Genomic DNA, 19,310 nt, shown 5'->3' with positions numbered 1-19,310 from the left:
AGAAGTATACCTAAAACGTTGTGCTTTTTACCATTACCAAAAGAAAAACAAGCATTATTAATCAACTTTCAAGACTAATTACATTTTTTACCAGTTTAAAATAAATAGTGCATCAAAGTGCCTGAAAAAATGATCCTTATTCAAAATTACTCCTCATATAGCAAAAACACACCCTGACTATAAATATGATTGTCTATAAATATTGTAAAAAAATAAACAACTGCATCATTTAACATTAAGAAAAGAAAAAACAACATAAATCAAGTTTCAAAAACTGTTAAGTATTTTAGTGTTTACACATCTTACTTGTAAGTCTAACACAGAACAAAATAACCAAAAAGAAGATGCAGATCCTTATTTTATTTTATCTTATTTTAAATTTTATTGCAATTTCACTTCACAAGGCAAAAACAAAGCCTTTTCCTTGCCCCCTCACCTCAACTAAAAATAAGATGATCATCTATATAAATCTTATAAAACGGTATCCTTTTTAACAGACAAAAAATCAAATCAAATTCTACCAACTGTTAATTATTTTTTACAGCGTTTATACAGGTTATAGCTTAGTCTAAAACTGAAAAAAATAAACTAAGTGTAACAATTTGCCTTGAAAAAAAGGCAAATCCTTATTTTCTTGCAATTACACTTCACAAGGCAAAAAACAAAACAACCCCCCTCCCGACTATAAATAAGATTGTCTATAAAATTGTCTAAGAATACCTAAAAGTGCATTATTTTAACATGCGCAAAAAAGCAATATATATCAAACTGCTAACTACTTTTTTTTACGTTGTTTATACGTTTTACAAGTTAGTCTAAAACAGAAAAAAATAACCAAGTGCATCAAAGCGCCTGAACAAAAATGTTGCCAATCCATATTTTATTGCTGAAGGAGCGCATTACCGCAAGGTTCCCGACCATTTTATTCATCTGTTTACGACGTGACGCCAGTGAATTCGGGAAAGGTTTCACGGCATGAAAAGGCCAAGCGGAGCGGAGACCTCCCACTGAAATGAAAGCCGGGCGCTTCTCTTCCTCCGAGGCCAAACAGCAGCCTGAATAAGAAAATAAAAATAAACACAATCACACCCTACCCCTCCGACTCGCTCTTCGACTTTAATGCGCATATTTTCTTTTGGCTGCAATGGCGAATCAAAAGACGGTTCTCAATATATTTGTGTGAATTCTGTTTTGAAGACTTTCTGTTATTCGGGGGCATTGCTAAAAAAAAAATACAAAAATCTGTAGGTTGGTCAAGATGTCAAGTCTGGGTTTCGTGAAATAAATAACACGTCATTTTAACAAATGAAACGCAATCTAAATACGGAGATCATCAAATTCATATGCTGAAATGGGCGATTTACAAAATCTTGCCCGTCCGTCATTCCTCATCACTCATCCGTTGTCGTCAATCCGTCGCCAAACTAACTGTTAGTCTGTCGGTCCGTCCTCATTATCTTAAAAACGCTTCTGTTACCGCAACCATCAGTAAATTTCACCGGTCAAGTCCATGAAAAAAACGGAATTGTTCAGCTGTTGAAAAATCAAATTGAATTAAAATGGTCAGTAAACTGCATTGTATCACTTATATAACAAGAATTTGACAAATTCTCTGTTTAGAAGTGGCAAATATGGAGTAAAAATTCATATTGTCTATGAAAATTGGGTAACAAGATCTAAAACTGCATTCTTTTTAACATTAACAGAAAAGCCATATAAATCAACTTTCAAACAATTGTGAACTACACTGATTATATATGTTACAGGTTAGTCTAAAACTGAAAAAAAGATGCAAATTCTTATTTTGTAGCAAATATACTTACACAGGGCAAAAAACAAAGCCATTTCCCTGGTGTCACCCCCCCTCCCCCCGACTATACATAACATTATTATCCATAAAAACACCTATCCTTTTGAACATTAAAAACAGAAAAAAGCCTTACAAATCAATATTCAAAAAGTGTTGACTACTTTTTTACAGTTTTTCTACATGTTACAGGTTAGTCTAAAACAGAAACAAAAATCAACCGAGTGCATTAAAGTCCCTGAAAAAAAATAATGCCAACCCCCACAGCGGCCCAGTGGACTGCCCTAGTTCCAGTGAGCCACCCATAGCTCCGCCCCTGCCGGTTTTGTACTTTCTTGTCAGTGAGGAAATTGCAGCTTTCTACGTGGACTCGAATGTATTTTGACAGCGGAGCGGGGAGGGGACGCTTTCAAACCAAGAAGAAATGTCCATTATCAAGCGCGTGACTCCCTTGTCTTAATGAAAGCCTTCCCTCGGACATTTTAATTAACTCACAGCCTGACTCAAGTTGTGGACACAGACTGAGGCGGCCTAACCTCCAAGACGATCGGAATACCAAAGAGGGACGGAGGGAATCGGTGAATGCAAAGCACACCCGTACGCACGGCAAAGATAACAAGCAACACGCTGGGAAAAAAAAAAAAAAAAAAAAGTCACATTTTTTTCCCTTTATTGGCATGGTGAGGCTGATGAGAATTGCACATGAAAAATGAAATTCACAAGAAATTCGTACAATAGGTAGAACCACAAAGGCATTGGTAAGGCAACGTGGATAGGACACACACACACACGCAACTCTATTCCCTCTCCAAACATACACACACACACACATCTGGCTAAAATCACACTCACACATATTGTCCTTCCAAAGAAAATATGATTACCCGACAAAGCAGTGGCAAAAATCCTCGGTAGGGTCACGATATTAAAAATCGCTCTAATATATTGCTACTCTAGGCCATTTACAAAGCGGTTTATTACACTGATTAAAGCTGCACATCTATGAAAGGCGACGCCATTACCCAAACGCCAGACGGCACGGCCAACGGAAAACAAAACAACCAACGGAAAATATTTGGCGTACGTGGCGCGGGAATCACGAGGTCTGCGTTTTTTTTTGTTTTTTTTTGTCATGGGCATCCTCTCGTTTCGATTCAAAAGTTTGCCGCACACGTACGTCACAAAGGTCATGCTTGTACAAAGACGTCTTAAAGGGACCGGACGGCACGCGGGCGCTCACGTCACAGCGACTGGGTAATGGGTCAAAAAAAAGAAAAAAAAAAAAAAAAGAAAAAAAAAATCACACGACAATCAGCGCTAAAATACATTTCTGAAAAATAATTTATTGCTTTTTTATATATTTTTCCCCTTTTTATTTAGATTATTATTACTAATCTTGTTATTACTGCGAATAATATCAGTAGTATATATTTTTTTTTCAAAATACCTTTTTTTTTTTAGAAAAAAATTCAAGAAAGGAAACTGTAAACGTTTTTGTTTGGCATTCACTTAATCGAGCGAGAGCGGAGACGCAACAAAATCTTTTAAGGGCGGTGCGAAATTCCTGCAACAAAACCCCGTTTATTGCTTTCTGTTCTACTTGAAAAGAAAAAAAAAGCTAGCGAGAAAGTGCCGCCGACTCAATGAGACTGGATGAAGCTACTGATTGTTCCGGAAAAAAGGCATAGAAGGTCGTATTATTCCTTAGCTTGGAAATTATTGGACACCCTGTCTCGTGATTGAGCGTTAAATAAAAATTTCCGAATAAATATCTTAAAAAAAGTCACCTAAGATGTAGCCCATAAATATTGCTGATTCAAATATGAAAATAAATACATAAATATGAATTTTCCGCTGATTGAAAAAATTCCAAAGCATCGTCATCATCTCCCTGCGTTGAATCAAAGATAATCGTACAAAGCGTGAAAATCAACATTTTTGAATTCGTTTATGTGGCGCGTTTTCACAAAACCGGGGTTATGACGGCGAGTCGTTTTGAATTATTGACGAAAATACGAGACGTCGACAAAAACAACCGCAAGGTCTCGACTTTCATTTCCCAGCGGCCGAAAGGTTCAAATTGTAATGGGCACGCATAGAAATAGGAATCGGAAGACGATTCGCGCTGTTGAAAGATAGACGTGGCAAAATTACAAACGCGTTCAAATCGCTGTAAATTTGTCTATTTCTGAGCTACCTCTATGTATTGTACAGTATTTTTAAGTGAATTGAGTGTCGAACTATCTCAATATCTCAATTTTTACTTTTCAGAGATAATGGCCTGATTTTGTGAAAACGCATCAATTTTCCGATAAGTGCATGTCCACAAACCAGGACGTACGGTCTATACAGGCAGTCCTTGGGTTACGCGGCACTCGACCAACGCTCTTTCGACTCTAGACGCCCGAGTTTCATCCGCCATTTTGTCTCCATTAGCCCACTGGTTTAGATCATCAGTTTTCATCGTCGTTTTCTGGGTATCCTCACCGTTTTACCCTCGTTTTTTCTCATCATGGCCCCAAAAAAGGCAACGGAATCTTTTAGTCGGAAAGCCATTATGACGGAGTCGAATATCATCAAAAGGTCGGAGAAAGGCGAGACGCCGACCGACAGTCGTACAACCGCGGCGACCAATGTCAAGGACGAAGTCCGTATTTTACCTTCACCCTCGTCCGTATGAAGTATAATACGTGTATTCAGAAATTTAGTGTTGATTCCGATTCACACGGAAATACGATTTACGTCGCTAGAGTGAAAACGGAACTCATTCGCAACCTGGGGACTGCCTGTATGCACGTATCCTCCTGAGACTCATCCTATTCATTTGTGTCCACCACAGTGGACATTTGTATTCAGTCTTTATTTTTTGACTTACTGGAGCTATCCGACTAAGTCCTAGTGCCCTCAGTAGAGGACATCTTGGCTGTTCCAATCATGGCTCAAGTTTGAAATGAACTTTGCTGTCTTGCTGGGACAAAATGGACACCGCAGTGGACACAAATGAATAGGCTCGGATATAGCCACACTGTACACTCATAAATATGTTGCATACAGTATATACACAATATTTGTGATTGCTTTAGAAATAATTAAAAACAATTGTCGTTTGTTTTTACAATCATGAAAAGGTTAAAAAAATTACACTTTAAAGAAAAAACAGAGATAACCCGACTGAATAACTTTAAAAAAAAGACGTTTGTTCATGTGCTGCTTGAAAAATGAGCCACTTTTCACCCCCCCCCTTTTTTTTTTTTTTACAATCATTATATGTCTCCTAAACATCATGTTGGCGTACAGTGTGTTTTACAGTATCGTAATTGCTATCGACATCCATCCACATTCGGAATTAAGAAAATGCCCCCCCTCCCCAACCCCACGTTTTTTTTTTTTTAAAAAAGGCTGCATTTTACAGTGCATAGCTGTAACAAATAAACAACGTTATTCCCCAACTTCACACGAACATAAAAAATATTCCTTTTTAGAGTTATTTGTAAATACACAACTACAGTCCTTTTTCAAATGTAGACAAGAAGAGATACGATTCCCTAGACGCTCGCTTTTGAATTGTAACACCAGATCCAAAGAGATTGAAAAAAAACGCCCCCCCCCCAAAAAAAAAAAAAAAAAAAACCTGCAAAATATAATCAATCTGGCTGAACAAGCTGCATCGTATCATCGCCTCCAAAGAATTGTGGATCTTGTAGTGCTTCGGAGGTGAGGTCGGGCTGTGGTTGGAAATCACATTTTTAACCCCGCCCCCCTTTTTTTTTTTTTACAATTCCGCAGCAGCCAAAGCCTTGCAGCAGGTTCCGAGGGTTCACTGGCTTTCCCAGAAGTTGCTTCCTCAGCTCTTCAGCAGCGATGTTCATGTAAACTTCGGTTTGGATTTATTCTGGTCTATAGACTTACTCTTCTTAAATACTCCACCACAAATTGAGTGTAAAACTTCTCAGTGTCTCGTTGTCCACAAAAAAAAAAAAGAGACGCGAGTGAGGTATCCGGAGTCTCTCGAGGGATGGGAGGGGGGGGGGCAGGCCACGAGAGGGTTACCTTCTCAGGCTGCGCTGGGCCTCCCGCAGCAAGCTGTCGAAATCCAAGGAGTCATACTTGCTTTTGGTGGAGGCGGGGTCAAAATCGTCCGAATGGGAGTCTGTGAAAGAAAGCCAAATTACCGGTAAAAAATACATTCGGAATCCTGATCTTTGCGGGTTAAGTTATCTTTTGAGAGTTTAAATTTCACTGATTAAAGCTATCTTTTTTTTTTTTTTTTTTTTACCCTCCGAAGAAGTAAAACGCCACTGGTTAGCTTTACTAAGAATGAGCAGCTGATTCCATTTGGACTTGTTCACAGGCGCAATTTAGATGATGGTGAGAGGCGTATGCAGCTCCCGATAGGTCAGTACTACCAATACCCGCCATCAAAACGGTAATACTTATTAGAATTACATTAGCGCATAATAATCAAAATATATCATGTATAGAGTAATGAAAACCACTTCTAAACCCTTCAAAATAATCGTATTAATTGTAGTAGTTGACAATATGAATACAGTTGACTTGTTTGCTGGTGTGTGCAGAGAGTGATGAGTGCAGAGAGAGACACACCTTTTTAGGACATTGTATTTGTGTTTGTAATTTATATTTCCAATATTCCAGGAGTCATTAACAAGTCCACAGGAGCAATAATATTCATTTTATGGCTTATTTTGAGCCTGTATATTTACTTGAGTTTAGTGTGGGGTCATGCAATGTGCTTCCTGTGTGATGTCAGCCAAAGTGTTATCTTACATATGTGTTTTCACGTGAATATGTACAATGATAGCCACAGTTAATTTTATGTTTGTTAGTTCTACGGTGGAGATTGTTGGTGGGAAGAAAGATAAAAAGTGGAAGACCAAAGTAAACCAATGCAAAAAAACTACTGTCTCGTTCGCGGGCAAGACGGCGTTTCGATGAACTATAACAACACATCACAAAGTGTAACAAATACAGTAGACATCACGGCTTGCGATAATGTAGTACATTAAAGTCATGTTGGCGCGAGCTTTGGCGTCTGGTGTATCAGATTATGTGCTTTTCGCATCTTGAATTTTCTCTCGTTACGAGAGACAATATTTTCCACCGAGGCGTTACGAAAGCTGCATTTTTCGTAGCGAGAGGCGTTCATAAATAGAGTACGTTGGGTCGCTCGAACCTCAAGGCACGGCTGCGCTACTTCAAACGCTTTTTGCCTCAATTTGCAAAATTGATTTGGGGGTTTGTTTTCTCCCATAATTCCTTGGACAGCATAAGCAAGACCAACAACCCCCCCGAAAATCCTGATGTTCGGATTGGATATGTTGCAAAAGTGGCTATTTTTATACAGACGCCTCCACTCTCTCATATGTCCTATTTTTCCCGATGGAGCAGATAATACGCAGGCTCTATCTTATCTCTGGCAACAGACAGCTCCAACAAATGGGGGCCCCAAAGGGACCCGGCGGCACACGCTGAGAAATGGGACTGACCATGGCAGCCAGAGGAGATGCCGGGCGTGATCTACGCTAATGCCGTGGCCGACGGCCGCGTTTGTGTCCCGCTGCGCACCTTGAGGGATGAAAAATAACCCCGCTGCTCTACTTTAAACTAATGGACAATGTTCTGTAAAAACAAGCGCACCAACACCTACAAAATGACACAAATAGGCTTGCTGACAACACTTATTAAGCCGACCTCCCCTGCTTACCGTCGGTCCATCTTAAGGAGCTCGCAGGGGCCTAGCACAATGGACCCCGTGGGTGGCAAATCCCAAGATTAGCAATGCGCCGCAGATGTTGAAATTGTACGAAATCGGAATATGTTCACGTTAAAATCCAGGCTGGTCACTTAGCTTTGGAATCGTAAATGAAGACCCAGGTATTAGAAGAATGCTAAAAAAAATACATGAAAGTTGAAATTTTGCCAAAAAATGTCTTGTCAAATCTTGAAATGTCAAAAATATCTCGCTAACGCTAAAGTTGACACTTAAGATTCCACAAAAGCCGGGCAAACAAAAATATAAATCAATGATTTGAAACTGCCAAAACAATCAAAAACTACAAAACGAAAAACTTTATTGAACCTTTCACAGTCCCCCCCCCCCCCCCCCCCCACACACACACACACACACACACACACAAGTTGAAACGTCCATGAATGCCTTGCAAAAAATTCCTCAACTGACGCCTCCCGCTCAAAAAAACCCAAACAAATCCTGAATGGTATTAAACAGTTCAAATCGCAAATGCACCACAGAGGTTTAAACGAGGACAAGTCAAGTCCTGTACAAAATCCCCAAAAATCCCTCTTCCTCAAAAATAACAAAAGCCTGACCGATATTCAATGCCCTGAAAATGTGCAAAATGTATTCGAAAAATGATTTAAAAAAATAGCCAAATTTCGTAAGCATCTTGTGAAAATTCCCTTCTGATTTCAAAACACTTTGTAAAATTCACGCTAGAAATTCACCTTAGAAATTTCAGTTTGATATTTTGTAACCATGTGGGTGAAATTTCAGCTCCCTTGTACCATCTTTCAGTGCTTTTTCATTACATGTAAAATGCCTTTGATGTATAAATCAAAGGACTGGACAAGAAAAACGGGTCGCTAAAAAATGTGCGTGGCAGGCCGTAAATGGCCCCCAGGCCAACGTTTGGACTCCGCTCTCCCAAACGCACCAATCAAATCAAATCGCCTATTTTTGACTGTACCGTTTTCATTTTCCATCCTGCGTCGGTTCCTTCCTGCAGCTAGTATCAGACTGCGTGTTGTCGACGTGACCTTTGAACTCCAAGTGACCCTTTTGAGCAAGCAACGCCTGGCGGACACGTTAAGGGCCACGCAGGAATAGTTGCCAGCGCACAGACCAGTCTCCTTTTATCTGCGTGGCCGTTTTGTTTTGCCGTATTAAACTCCGCCTCCCCCCTCATCTTTTCCCTGACAGTCCTCGCAGCCATGTAAACATACAAGGCTGCCTTCGGGGGTTCGGGGTTGGTCTAAATATGTTTGTGCGTGTGTTTTGTACTCGTTAGGATTGCTGTGCGTTTTATCCACAAAGTGAGGACGTTTTGGAGAAGTGAGGACATTTAGGCCTGTCCTCACAAGCTCTTTTTGGCGGTCAAGACTTGCTTTTAGAGCATTTGTGGGATTTTGGTTTTAGGATTAGCCCGGGTGTGGGCAAACTGCGGCCTGTTAAGCTTTTTAATTGGTCGAACGTGAAGGAATTATCAGTCAGGCGATGAGTGATAATGTTAATTTGAATGTTCAATTCAATAAAAAAAACCTAATTAGATGCAAATGAGTGCTTATCGATGCAAAACCTTTGCACGTTGGAACAAAAAGGAAATACCTGGCACAAACGAAAGCGCTAACGAGCTAAACACGTACAATACCGCACTATATAACATGCTGAAGATAAGAACTAACGTTCTAGCATGTTAGCAGCTAGCATGTTATCCATGTGATCAACAAACGTACAGACACTCGTGGGCCAGATTTCACAGAGAGACAGAACAACGCGTTCGTCACCGACAGTGACTGCTCTCAATTGAAGTCACGGAGTCCTTCCTCACTATAAAATATCAAATCAACAGTGGCCGCTCAATGGAATGTTGCGAAAATCGCAGGAAAATCTATGTAATAAATCCTATTCAAATGCATCTCAAAAACTGTATTTATAATGGTTTTGTATGGTCCAAAATTTGGAAAACGATTACGTTTGTGCGGCAAAATCTCGCTTGTCCAGCTGAAATCGCATAGAAATATCAGAATGGCTGCATTTAAAACCTTTAGACGATTTAATCATCTGCTGGAAATGTCAGCTCCCTAGCGTTCTTTCCTATCGATTCTTTCATGATGTCGTAAAAAAAAGAATCAAAGGACTTTCCATAATTTGTAACATAAGAGTTAAGATTAGGCTAGGAACGGCAATGGGATGTCCCCACGATGATGGAAAACCTCCCTTGTGTGTGCATATGTGCGCAGGGGCAAAAACAAAGCTTGGTACTTACCCAAGTCCGTGTAATGTGATTTGAAGAATTGCTTTTGTCCGCCGAAGCACAGCTGGAAGCGCGGCTCGTTGGAGCGCCGCAAGGTGTGTCCGTTGTCGAGGGCGGCCAGGGCGTCGCACGTGTAGCGGTATGTGATGAAGCCAAAATTGTCCCTGCGTGGTCAAGGACACGCAAGGAATGCGTCAGGAGTGAGACAACGGGAACGGCGCTGTCATGGACGCGCTATTTTTATCACTGTCGTCAAGCCGTAAATTTGCAGAATTTCTTTTTTTTGCGGGGCGGAGGGTGCGGTGGCGGAGTCGTGCCACTTGAGGATGATATTTTTACAAATGACTGATTCAAATTTTTAGATACTGTTATTTTTTTTAACCAAGTCATTCTAGACTGCGGTTTATTCCAAAACGTCGTGACTATGCCGTAAGAAACCACTAGATGGCGATTCCGTTACTTTTCGGTATTTGGTATAATTACAAGGCATATGTTCACGGGTACCAGGTTGGACGTAGCCACAATCATTATAATCTACGTTTTTCGATGGATGTTTTTGGATGGTTCTTGCGATTTTTGAACCAGGCTCTTTGGCGATAGGCCAAAAATTTCTCAAATGGCTTGTGTGTAACACTTTAAGACAGTAGATGCCGCCAAAGACCACTTAACGGTTATTTTTTTTGTCCTCGCGTCAACTCCTTCGCGAAAACACCAATTTGCTTCAAACCAGTTCGAATGCACTTTTTCCAAGCGGTGAGCTTGACTCATTTTTTCAAGTCGTGTATTTTGCCTTGAATTTCATAAAAACGACGTACATATGGATAGAGCTCACGCCACAGATCATTGACTGGTTTAAAGGAAAGAAATAATTCATTAAAAATGTTAGTTATCTCACCCGCAAAAGCAGGTACCAAGTTGGTACAAAAAGTACCTTACAACTCCTGACCTCATTGGTCGATGGCAGGAGGGCAGGAAAGGAATGGGAACGGAAAAGGGACAACAGTACAGTCACTGTATATGGTTTAATAATTTAAGATTGAAGTAAATATGTGTACTGCAGTAATATTTGTCTGAAATATGCAAGTATAAATTTTCGCGTTTAAAAAATTTAGGTACCCACATACACATTCACATGACAATTTCATCGAGGTGGGGGGAACGCTACTTCGCTGTTTTTCATTTATTGCAGGGGAGTTCCGGTCCCCATAAGGGACGAGGGATCACTGTCCTTTCACAATTGATTTTAAAATAAAATGAAACGAACAGAAAAATGTATTGTTTTATTTTCAGAGGTCATACCACGGACCCCCAGGGGACCCCACCTTGAGAACCACTATTTAAAACATAAAGTGGGTCCAATGAAAGAAACAACAACAACCCTTTTGGGGAGTTCCTTTGCGGGTGATTATTATATGTGTTTGTTTTTGGGGGGAAAATGAGGAACCCAGATATCGTACTTACCCATCATCCCTCAAGTTGACCGCACATTCTTCAATCTCGCCAAAGACTTCAAAGCGTCGCTTCAACTCGGTCCGGGTGCAGTCGGACCTCAGTCGCCCCACGTACACCACCCGTCTCTCCCCCTGCTCGTTAACAAGAAGGACGGGGCGAAAGGCGGGAGATTAAAAGGGGCGCTGGTCCGTCTCTTTCGCCCCTCCCGCCCGTTTCCTCCGGTCTTCCTCGGCCGTCCCTAATGGACCGGCCGCGATTGCACGCCGCGGACGTCTTCTCCGGTACGTTCCTTTGTGATTGGTTGGCTCGGCTTCGCCTTATCTGATGGAGCTGTACGGGGAAAGTGCCCGCGGTCCGCCGCGGCACCACAATCCCTCTTCCTCTCCGTGCAACACATCAACCACGCGGGGACTGATTTTTATCAAATGATGCAATGTCTTTACTGCGGGACCGCTTCTTCTTCTTCGTCCAAGTCTAAAAATAAAGCTGCGCCGTGACTCAGACTCATATCAGAAAGCATCCGCTTGATTGGGTTCTCAAACTGACGACTTTACGGTTGATTAGGGGAGCTTTTGTTTTTAGGAAAGGGCAACTTCAACGCTTTGTCCTCTTTCCGGGAAACAAAAGATTCAGACGACAACGGAAAGCCTTTGAACGGTCTACGCTCGGAATAGAATCGACTGTTGGTGTAGTCCGTGATGAAATTGGGATGCAACTCAATTTTGTGGTTATTCATTTGATCAGATTAGAACGATTAAAATAGTAACCCAACATGTTGGGTCGGTCCCTTTTTGGCCCATATCGGGTTATTTTTTACGCAACTGAACACGGTTGAATCAATTCATACCCAAATTGGTTAAAAAAAATCATATGTAAAACATGTAAAATAAACATGAAAAATAAACATGAACAAACATAAATAAATGAACATGACATGATAAATAAACTCATATCACTCACACAGCCTTACAATAAAGTCTACTAAAAACAAAAAATGCAAACCAAAAATGCCATCAGTTTTGTTTTATTTTAGCGCATGTGGATCGCGCGATCAGTCATTTTATTTTGGCGATTACGACGATTTCGCTTTACAATCCGAACGGATTAATTTCGTATTGCGGAGGTCCACTGTATTTTGATTAATATTACGTTTGTGGAATAGATTAGATTTTCTTGCGTTCATATTGGGTAAATTATATATTAGTTGCGCGTAAAGTTAAGTGTGTTTCAGATTTTCCACATTGTGAGCGGTCAGTGAACGCCTCACGAGTGTTAACGTCGAATGTGCCCGAACCAGTTGCTTTTCCCTTTCCTCGTGACACTGCTCGAGTTTATTTTGCCATAAACGCCCAAAGTTGTGCAGCGTCCGTGTTCCACCATGTTTATGATTGTGTGTATACGGCAAAAGACCACTATTAATAAACGCATCAAACGGAGTACCTTTCCGTGTTCTCTAACCAGTGCAGTCTCAAGAAAATCAGATGGAGACCTCATAAATTTTACATGATCCTCTCCGTTTTAGTAATAGTCCTGTGTGCGATCAAGGATGGAATCGGACGGTGGTTCAGTCTGCTCGCTTCTTTTTTATTGAAAATAATGCCGTAACAAGCTCCAACAGGTGCTAACTGCCAACGGATGTCCGCCCTGTTGCTTGTCCATTTACGGTAAATATTTTAAGTGAGAATACAGGATATTCTGTGGGACAACTCTGTGTCAAAACTCTGCACCTACACTTTTGTCCTTCATTTTGACAACCATGCATCAAAACTTCCACTGTTGCGAGAAGCTGGTGATCTCAACAAAACCGGCACAGAAACACACAATAAAACACAATAAAACCATGCCGGTCGAATGCCGTTTTTCTTTTTTTTTCGACAGAGAAAGCACAAACAATGACAGTGCAAATACAGAAAAAACCGCGTTGAAGTTGTTATTTTGCTTTTGATTGCTGCGGCTTGATTGCTATGTTCCACGGAGGAAAAAAAATATTGCTCAAAACACAAACGTCATCCCCTACTTATTGACCCATAAGGCAAAAACGGGCCGGTTTTCTGGAACCTCAGAGGACGGCGGGGTCAAAGCGGAATAATGAAGCCGCTAACCGCACCAGGCTGCAATTATATCTTTTGAGGACTTTAATTGCATCCGCTAATCATTTTTACACCGCGCGCGCCTCGGGATACGGCGCACAAGTCGCATTATTTATTTATTTCTTCATTTACTCGGCTGCGGCAAGTCAACGCAGGCCCGTTGAGACGGCGAGACGGGACTTGAGGGGACTTGTGACATATGTAAATCAGGTGTCACGCTCAAACTTCACCTACGCCCCGGGAGAAATCCAAATTAACTACAGATTTATACTTTGTAGCATCTCTTTCATGCTTGGCTTCTATCCGTGACGGACAAGTAAATGCTGAATTAGGACTTTAGTTGCTGACAACTGATAAATAGGAGGAATTTTCTTGACGGCCCCCTCGGGGGCCGCCTGCGTGGGAGAGAGGCAGCCAGACGGACGGAGACGTTCTCGCGTCTCTGCCCTCTTAAAGCTCGTTTGACAGCGCGAGCGGTAATTGTTTGTCTCCGCGCCGGCCAAGTTTGCATTAGCGCATCGTTTAATGCCGTCTTTATCGACGGGTGGTCAAGGCGTCGCTTTGCTGGACTCTGCCTGTCGGGAGGAGGCGGGAGACCTGCTGCTTTGAAGCTAAGAACATCTGGGACAAAAATAACTCACGAGGGTCAAAAAGGGGACTGCGGAATTTTGGGGCTATTTGTGTGCTTAAAATGAAAAAGTCACAAATGAAGGTCTGTTTTGATCAAAGCAACACTTGGAACCCAAATTCTTAGGCTACATGAATAACCCAAAATGTTGTCAGTCCCTTTTTGACTCAAATTGGGTTATTTCTGAAAACAGTTGGGAAAATTGGGTAAAATAAATAACCAAACCTGCTCGTTGGGTTATTTATTTAAGTCACAAAATTGGGTCAAATTAAGGAGCTGCAAAACAACCTGCTTTTGGGGTTGTTTTGTAGAAAATTTCACCAGATTTTGAATTTTGTGTGACTCAAAATGTTGAGCTGGTCCCTTTAAGATTCACCTTGGGTTGTTTTGGATGAGACCCCCCCACAAAATGCTGTTTTGTATAGAAAAACCCCCAACAATTGCTTGATTAATTGGTTGGTTATTCATTTAACCCAACGTTTTGGGTTACATTAATATTTCAAAAAGATGTTGGGCTTCTTTTAGAAACAATGTGTTATTTTTGAACTCATAAAAAAACATGGGGGGTGAAAAAAGGACTGAAGCAGCTTAATGGGTTATTCATTTGACCCAATATTTTTTGGTCATATAGGGTATTTTTGACCAAACATTTTAATCAGATTAAGTATTTAACCATATACTAATAATGAATAAAGTACAGAATGTTTGGATTGTTTTGAAACAAATTCCGCGAATAAATGGACATAAACAAATTAGACATAAAGTGGGTTATGAATAACCACAAACACCCCAAATGCTGTTTTTCTTTTATTTTTTTCTTACACCTAATATTTTGGGTTGCTTTTTGATTCATTTGACCAAAATTAGGGAGTTAAATGGGATAAAATTAATAAAAATCGTTATGAATACCCCCCCAAATCCCAAATATCATTTGAATTTCTGCAGGTAAAAATGGGGTGGGCCCTTATGCGTACTGTTCGCAAGCCCCAAATTCCTCGAAGGAAGGCATTTTGTGTCTTGTCCTTCACAAATTGAAATCTTCCCCACAACCGAGACGCCCGAAAATAAAGACGTCAATATCTTGGGTATGCAAACGGACTCACGATCGCTTTTTGTCGTTGCCTGTCCCTCTGCTCGGCCCTTTCAAACTCCTGCTTCTCGTAGTCCCGAAGGTACTCTTCCCTCTTCAGCCTCTCGTGCTGGTACTCCTCGTAGCTGTCGTACCTGCGGCGAGGAACATGCGGTTTCGATTGAGGCTTTCTATGAACGTCGCATTTCTGTAAAAACCTTAGAATTCGGGGGCCGCCAACGTGGTAGCCCCCGAGTATCTCAAGAGTAGACCGCAGACCCCTTCTGCAAATAGCTTACAAGTGACTACACTTGATTTAGCGTATTTGTCGGCCTATAAGCTTTTTTTCTCATGATTTGAGCCCTGCGGCTTATAGTGCAGTGCGGCTTATCTGTTGTTTATCTATTTAATTTTTGCTAGCCACCAGCAAGCAAATGTGTGTATCTGGTCGATGTTTCAATTCTTGAAACAACTATGAAATTTAAAAAAATATATATATGTATAAATTGAATGAATATAATGAATATAATTTGAAAGTATGTATGAATTATGTGCAATGTGTTTTTATGTTCACTATAATAATCTATCAAACAAAGGGAGATGAAAACAAGATGCTATTCAAGAATTGATTTTGATGTGTCTAGAAAAGCGCTATACAAATAAAATGTATTATTATTTTTTATTATTACCTGCGTCTTATCGTCCTGTGTGGCTTATATGCGACAAAAATCTTTTTTTTTCTCATATTTTGCTGCTGCGGCTTATATACCGGTGCGGCTTATAGTCCGGAAAATACGGTAATTATTTACTACAGCTGTTTCTTAATTATTGTAAGACATCAATAACATGATCGGGGTCGTATTACTCAGTAGCAAAAGAAGTAGCTCTGGCTTTCAAAAAGGTCGGTGAACCCTGTTACGAGTGAAGACGTTTCTAAAATGACGCTAGTCAGCAAAAACCGTCGAGTGACTCTCAGGCTTGTCGGCTGATATTAGTCAGATGGGTGCCCAAATCAGCCGGGAGCGTGGTGACGGCGTCACCCGACTCGCTCCCGCATCGCCACCTTTGCTCAGGGCTCGATTTGATTCAGCCGCGCCAATTTCCGCGCATTTATAATTGTTCCCGCGGAAACAAAGGAAATGCCTCACCTTGGCCTGCGACTGAGAGGGGATCGCGATCGCAGGTGCGGGCTCTTGTGACTCCTGGAACGCAAAGTGCTCGATTCATTGTTGTTGCGACACCTGTAGGGGTGGGGGGGAAATAGAGATCCATCAAACGACCGTGAGCGGAAATACGGCGCTGCCAATGTGGGGTCAATGATTTCGGCTGGCAAAGTTTGAAAACAAATGCAGTGTTTGCAAGTAAGACTTGCACATTTAGCCGAATGTTCTTGCAAATATGTTCAAATGCACTTTTAGGTTAAATGCTAAAAACATAGCATTTTTTCCCACAATGCCGTGGGGCATTGACTTGCGTGTTCTGAAACCCTGTGGGGCATTATTTGAAACAAAAAAGACTGGAAATCACAATAAAAACATAAAAAAAATACAATGTTTACATTTTTTTGAACATATTGGCAGAAAATTGACAAATTCCCCAACAATTGCTTTTTTTTTAAACTTGTATATACCCAGGTCAATGACAAATTATATTATAGGGGGGAAAAATGCTGTTTTGAGCATTGCAACTACAAGTATGTTCAAACTTTGAGGTTAGATGCTAAAAAAATAGCATTTATTTGCCATAATGTCATGGGGCATTGACTTGTGCAAGCTAAAAACCTGTGGCATTATTTGAAAAGAAAAAGATGACTGGAAATCACAATTAAAAAATACAATGTTTACTAATTTTATATCAATTACTTGATGATCAAAAACAACTGACGATTTAGTATTTCATTAGTTGCTGATTTATTGTTGCAACACTAATATTACGTTTTCAAATTTTTAAACTACCTGAAATGTTCAATTTTTACTCATCTTTGTTTTCATTTCAAAGAAAAACAAAAGGTCAGCAGAATCGCCTTCGAAGTTAACAGAATTGAATAGAGTTCCCTCAACTTGAATTGATGAATTGGCCCTCAGCTTTTTAACAATGGCCGATGGCGACATTTGTCCAAATACCGAATATCGGCATTGATAATCGGCCCTACCGATAATCGGTCGATTCCCATCAAAAACCTTAGTCAATTTTCCAGAAAGTAAAGTGCGCCGCACCCCGCAAGTTTTGGATGCTTCATAATTGAAGCGTCGCCGAGGAGCGACGACGTAAATTATGGAAGAAGAGAAGCCCGAAATGTGGCTTCCGAAAGGATAAGGAATCTCTAACCGGGGAGATGTGAAGGAAACACATCAAGCGTTCTGCTCTCTGGTGTTCTGCTGTGGCCTAGTATTTTCGGGAAGCTTGTCAGACTGTGATTGAATCGCCTTGAGACTATTATTGGATAAACGCGCCACTATGTTCGCTCGCAGCAAAAACAAAACGAGGCGACGGAATTGAAGTGACTCCGCGGGCTCCGCGGAGTAAAGTGACCTTTTGCTAATCAGGTAAACAAACTGCATCCCAGTCCGGCACCGAGAGGCGCCAGCGCCGCCTGACTCCATTTCCTCGCGACAGACTCGGTTCGGAAAGCCCTCGGAAAGCCTCCGCGCGCCGATCAAAGGGAACCATGGGAAATGAAGTTCTCGCGCGCGCTCCGATGACAGGAGCCTCCTTTGAAGAGGATTCGAGACGACGATCCCGCAGCCCGGATCGGGCTTTCATCTCGGCGCGATGTAAAAGAGAGCGCCGTAAAAACAACAGCTGCCGCTTAAAACAATAACGCTCGCATCAAACGGAAAGAAACGGCATCAGAGGGAACAAGGGGGAGGGCTGTTAATATTAGGAAGACGTTCAAAACTCTTTGGAGATGAAAAGCGTTCAGAGAATGCGCCTCTCCCGGGAGCTTTCCGCCATATTCCCCTTTGTTGATTAGGTGTTATTTGGGGGAGAGCGCACGGTTCGACAACGTAAACAGCGATTGACGGGATAGTGGAGCCGACCTCGTTTCACCTGAAGAGAATACGGAGCTGGAGCCAGAGGGGAACAAGCGGAGCTCAAGAAGTCACGGGGGTTGATCCCGTCTGATTGATCGGGCCGCTAAGCCGGCCCCCCCGCTGCTTTCCGAGCCCCGTTTAACTGCGCGGGTGGGGATCAGCCAAGGTTCAAGGCAGAGCAAGTTCATTAGGGTGATTTAAGGGGCTTGAATGTTATATTGTTTTGGATCGAAACTGCAATCTCAGACGACGGAATTTTTACTCTCTGGCTCCCAGAAGTCCATTTTTTGCGGTGGCTTGACAACACCGGGCCAAGGGGTCGTCAAGGCGCAAGTAGCCTCCAACGATCACGGGAGAAAACCCGCATGCTTCTTTGGAAAATAGCTTACAAGTGATAGGACTTTGGGATTTCTCGGAATTTTACAATCATATTACATCTACGGTAAAAATCTCGACAAGGAAACCTGCATGAGCAAAAATACCCCCCTGGTGTGAAAAAAGTCAGATTGTTGACATGTTTTTTTATGTTTACGTCCCAGACATAGGTTTGCTGTAGTGAAAAATCTCCTGTTGTGAAAAATTTCTGGCTGCAAACATGATTTCCTAACCCTATCCCGAACCCCGATTTCTTGAGGAGTTCTGCATAACATTTACATTACATAATACATCCGATTTACATATTTACAACAGCTCTTTTTGAATTACAGAGAGAACTCATGAGCGGCGTCTTCATCTAAAATGCTATGACATATATAACATGAATTCACTCATAACGATATCATGACAGATACTTTGAAAGTTGTCATTTCAGAAATGTGTCTCAAACTGGTAGCCATTCGGATTACTTGGTACCCAAGAAGGAGCTCTCATTTTTCAAAAAGTGGGTGATCCCTGCACAAGACGATAAACTAGCATGCGCCGTAGCATCAAAATCTTCATAGAAATCATAATGTTTTTTGTAAGACACAACACGGCGGCAGCAACACGCCGCGTGATGCAAAGTCTCTCCTGAAGTATCCTGCTAACAAGTATCACTTTCACCGTAAGCATTCAAGGGCTCGCTAACCATGCTAATCGCTAAAGTGAAATGCAGCGTAAGCAAAGAACTAAAATAAGTGCGATGGTGTACAGAAGACTTTCCAGAGAAGTCTGGCAAGAATTGTGAGAGCCTCCAGCTATGAACAGAAAACTTGTGTCATAATTAATACGTACCT

At 41.4% G+C, this 19,310-nt stretch overlaps 1 protein-coding gene across 7 annotated transcripts in view; it reads right to left on the bottom strand.

Moving 5' to 3' along the window:
* Nucleotides 1–401: 401 nt before the first annotated feature.
* ppargc1a (peroxisome proliferator-activated receptor gamma, coactivator 1 alpha) overlaps nt 402–19,310 on the bottom strand; it is a 160,396-nt gene continuing 141,487 nt past the window's right edge. For 5 of the 7 annotated variants that reach the window (XM_088417790.1, XM_088417767.1, XM_088417805.1 and 2 more), the window contains 6 exons: nt 16,210–16,302; nt 15,096–15,216; nt 11,284–11,405; nt 9,835–9,986; nt 5,858–5,957; nt 402–1,055 (listed from right to left, as the gene is read on the bottom strand). In XM_088417790.1, the coding sequence (XP_088273916.1) occupies nt 935–1,055; nt 5,858–5,957; nt 9,835–9,986; nt 11,284–11,405; nt 15,096–15,216; nt 16,210–16,302 (709 nt within the window). In that variant the 3' untranslated portion in view covers nt 402–934. Of the gene's footprint in view, nt 1,056–5,419; nt 5,958–9,834; nt 9,987–11,283; nt 11,406–15,095; nt 15,217–16,209; nt 16,303–19,310 lie in introns of those variants that run through there. The other 2 variants (XM_088417796.1, XM_088417820.1) reach the window with 1 other exon arrangement.

Source organism: Hippichthys cyanospilos, chromosome 1 (assembly GCF_059441005.1).
Source record: "Hippichthys cyanospilos isolate Australia breed blue-spotted pipefish chromosome 1, RoL_Hcya_1.0, whole genome shotgun sequence".
In the NCBI taxonomy this organism is placed as follows: domain Eukaryota; kingdom Metazoa; phylum Chordata; class Actinopteri; order Syngnathiformes; family Syngnathidae; genus Hippichthys; species Hippichthys cyanospilos.
The sequence above is the reverse complement of the archived record's forward strand: the minus strand, read 5'-3'. Positions and strand labels throughout refer to the sequence as shown.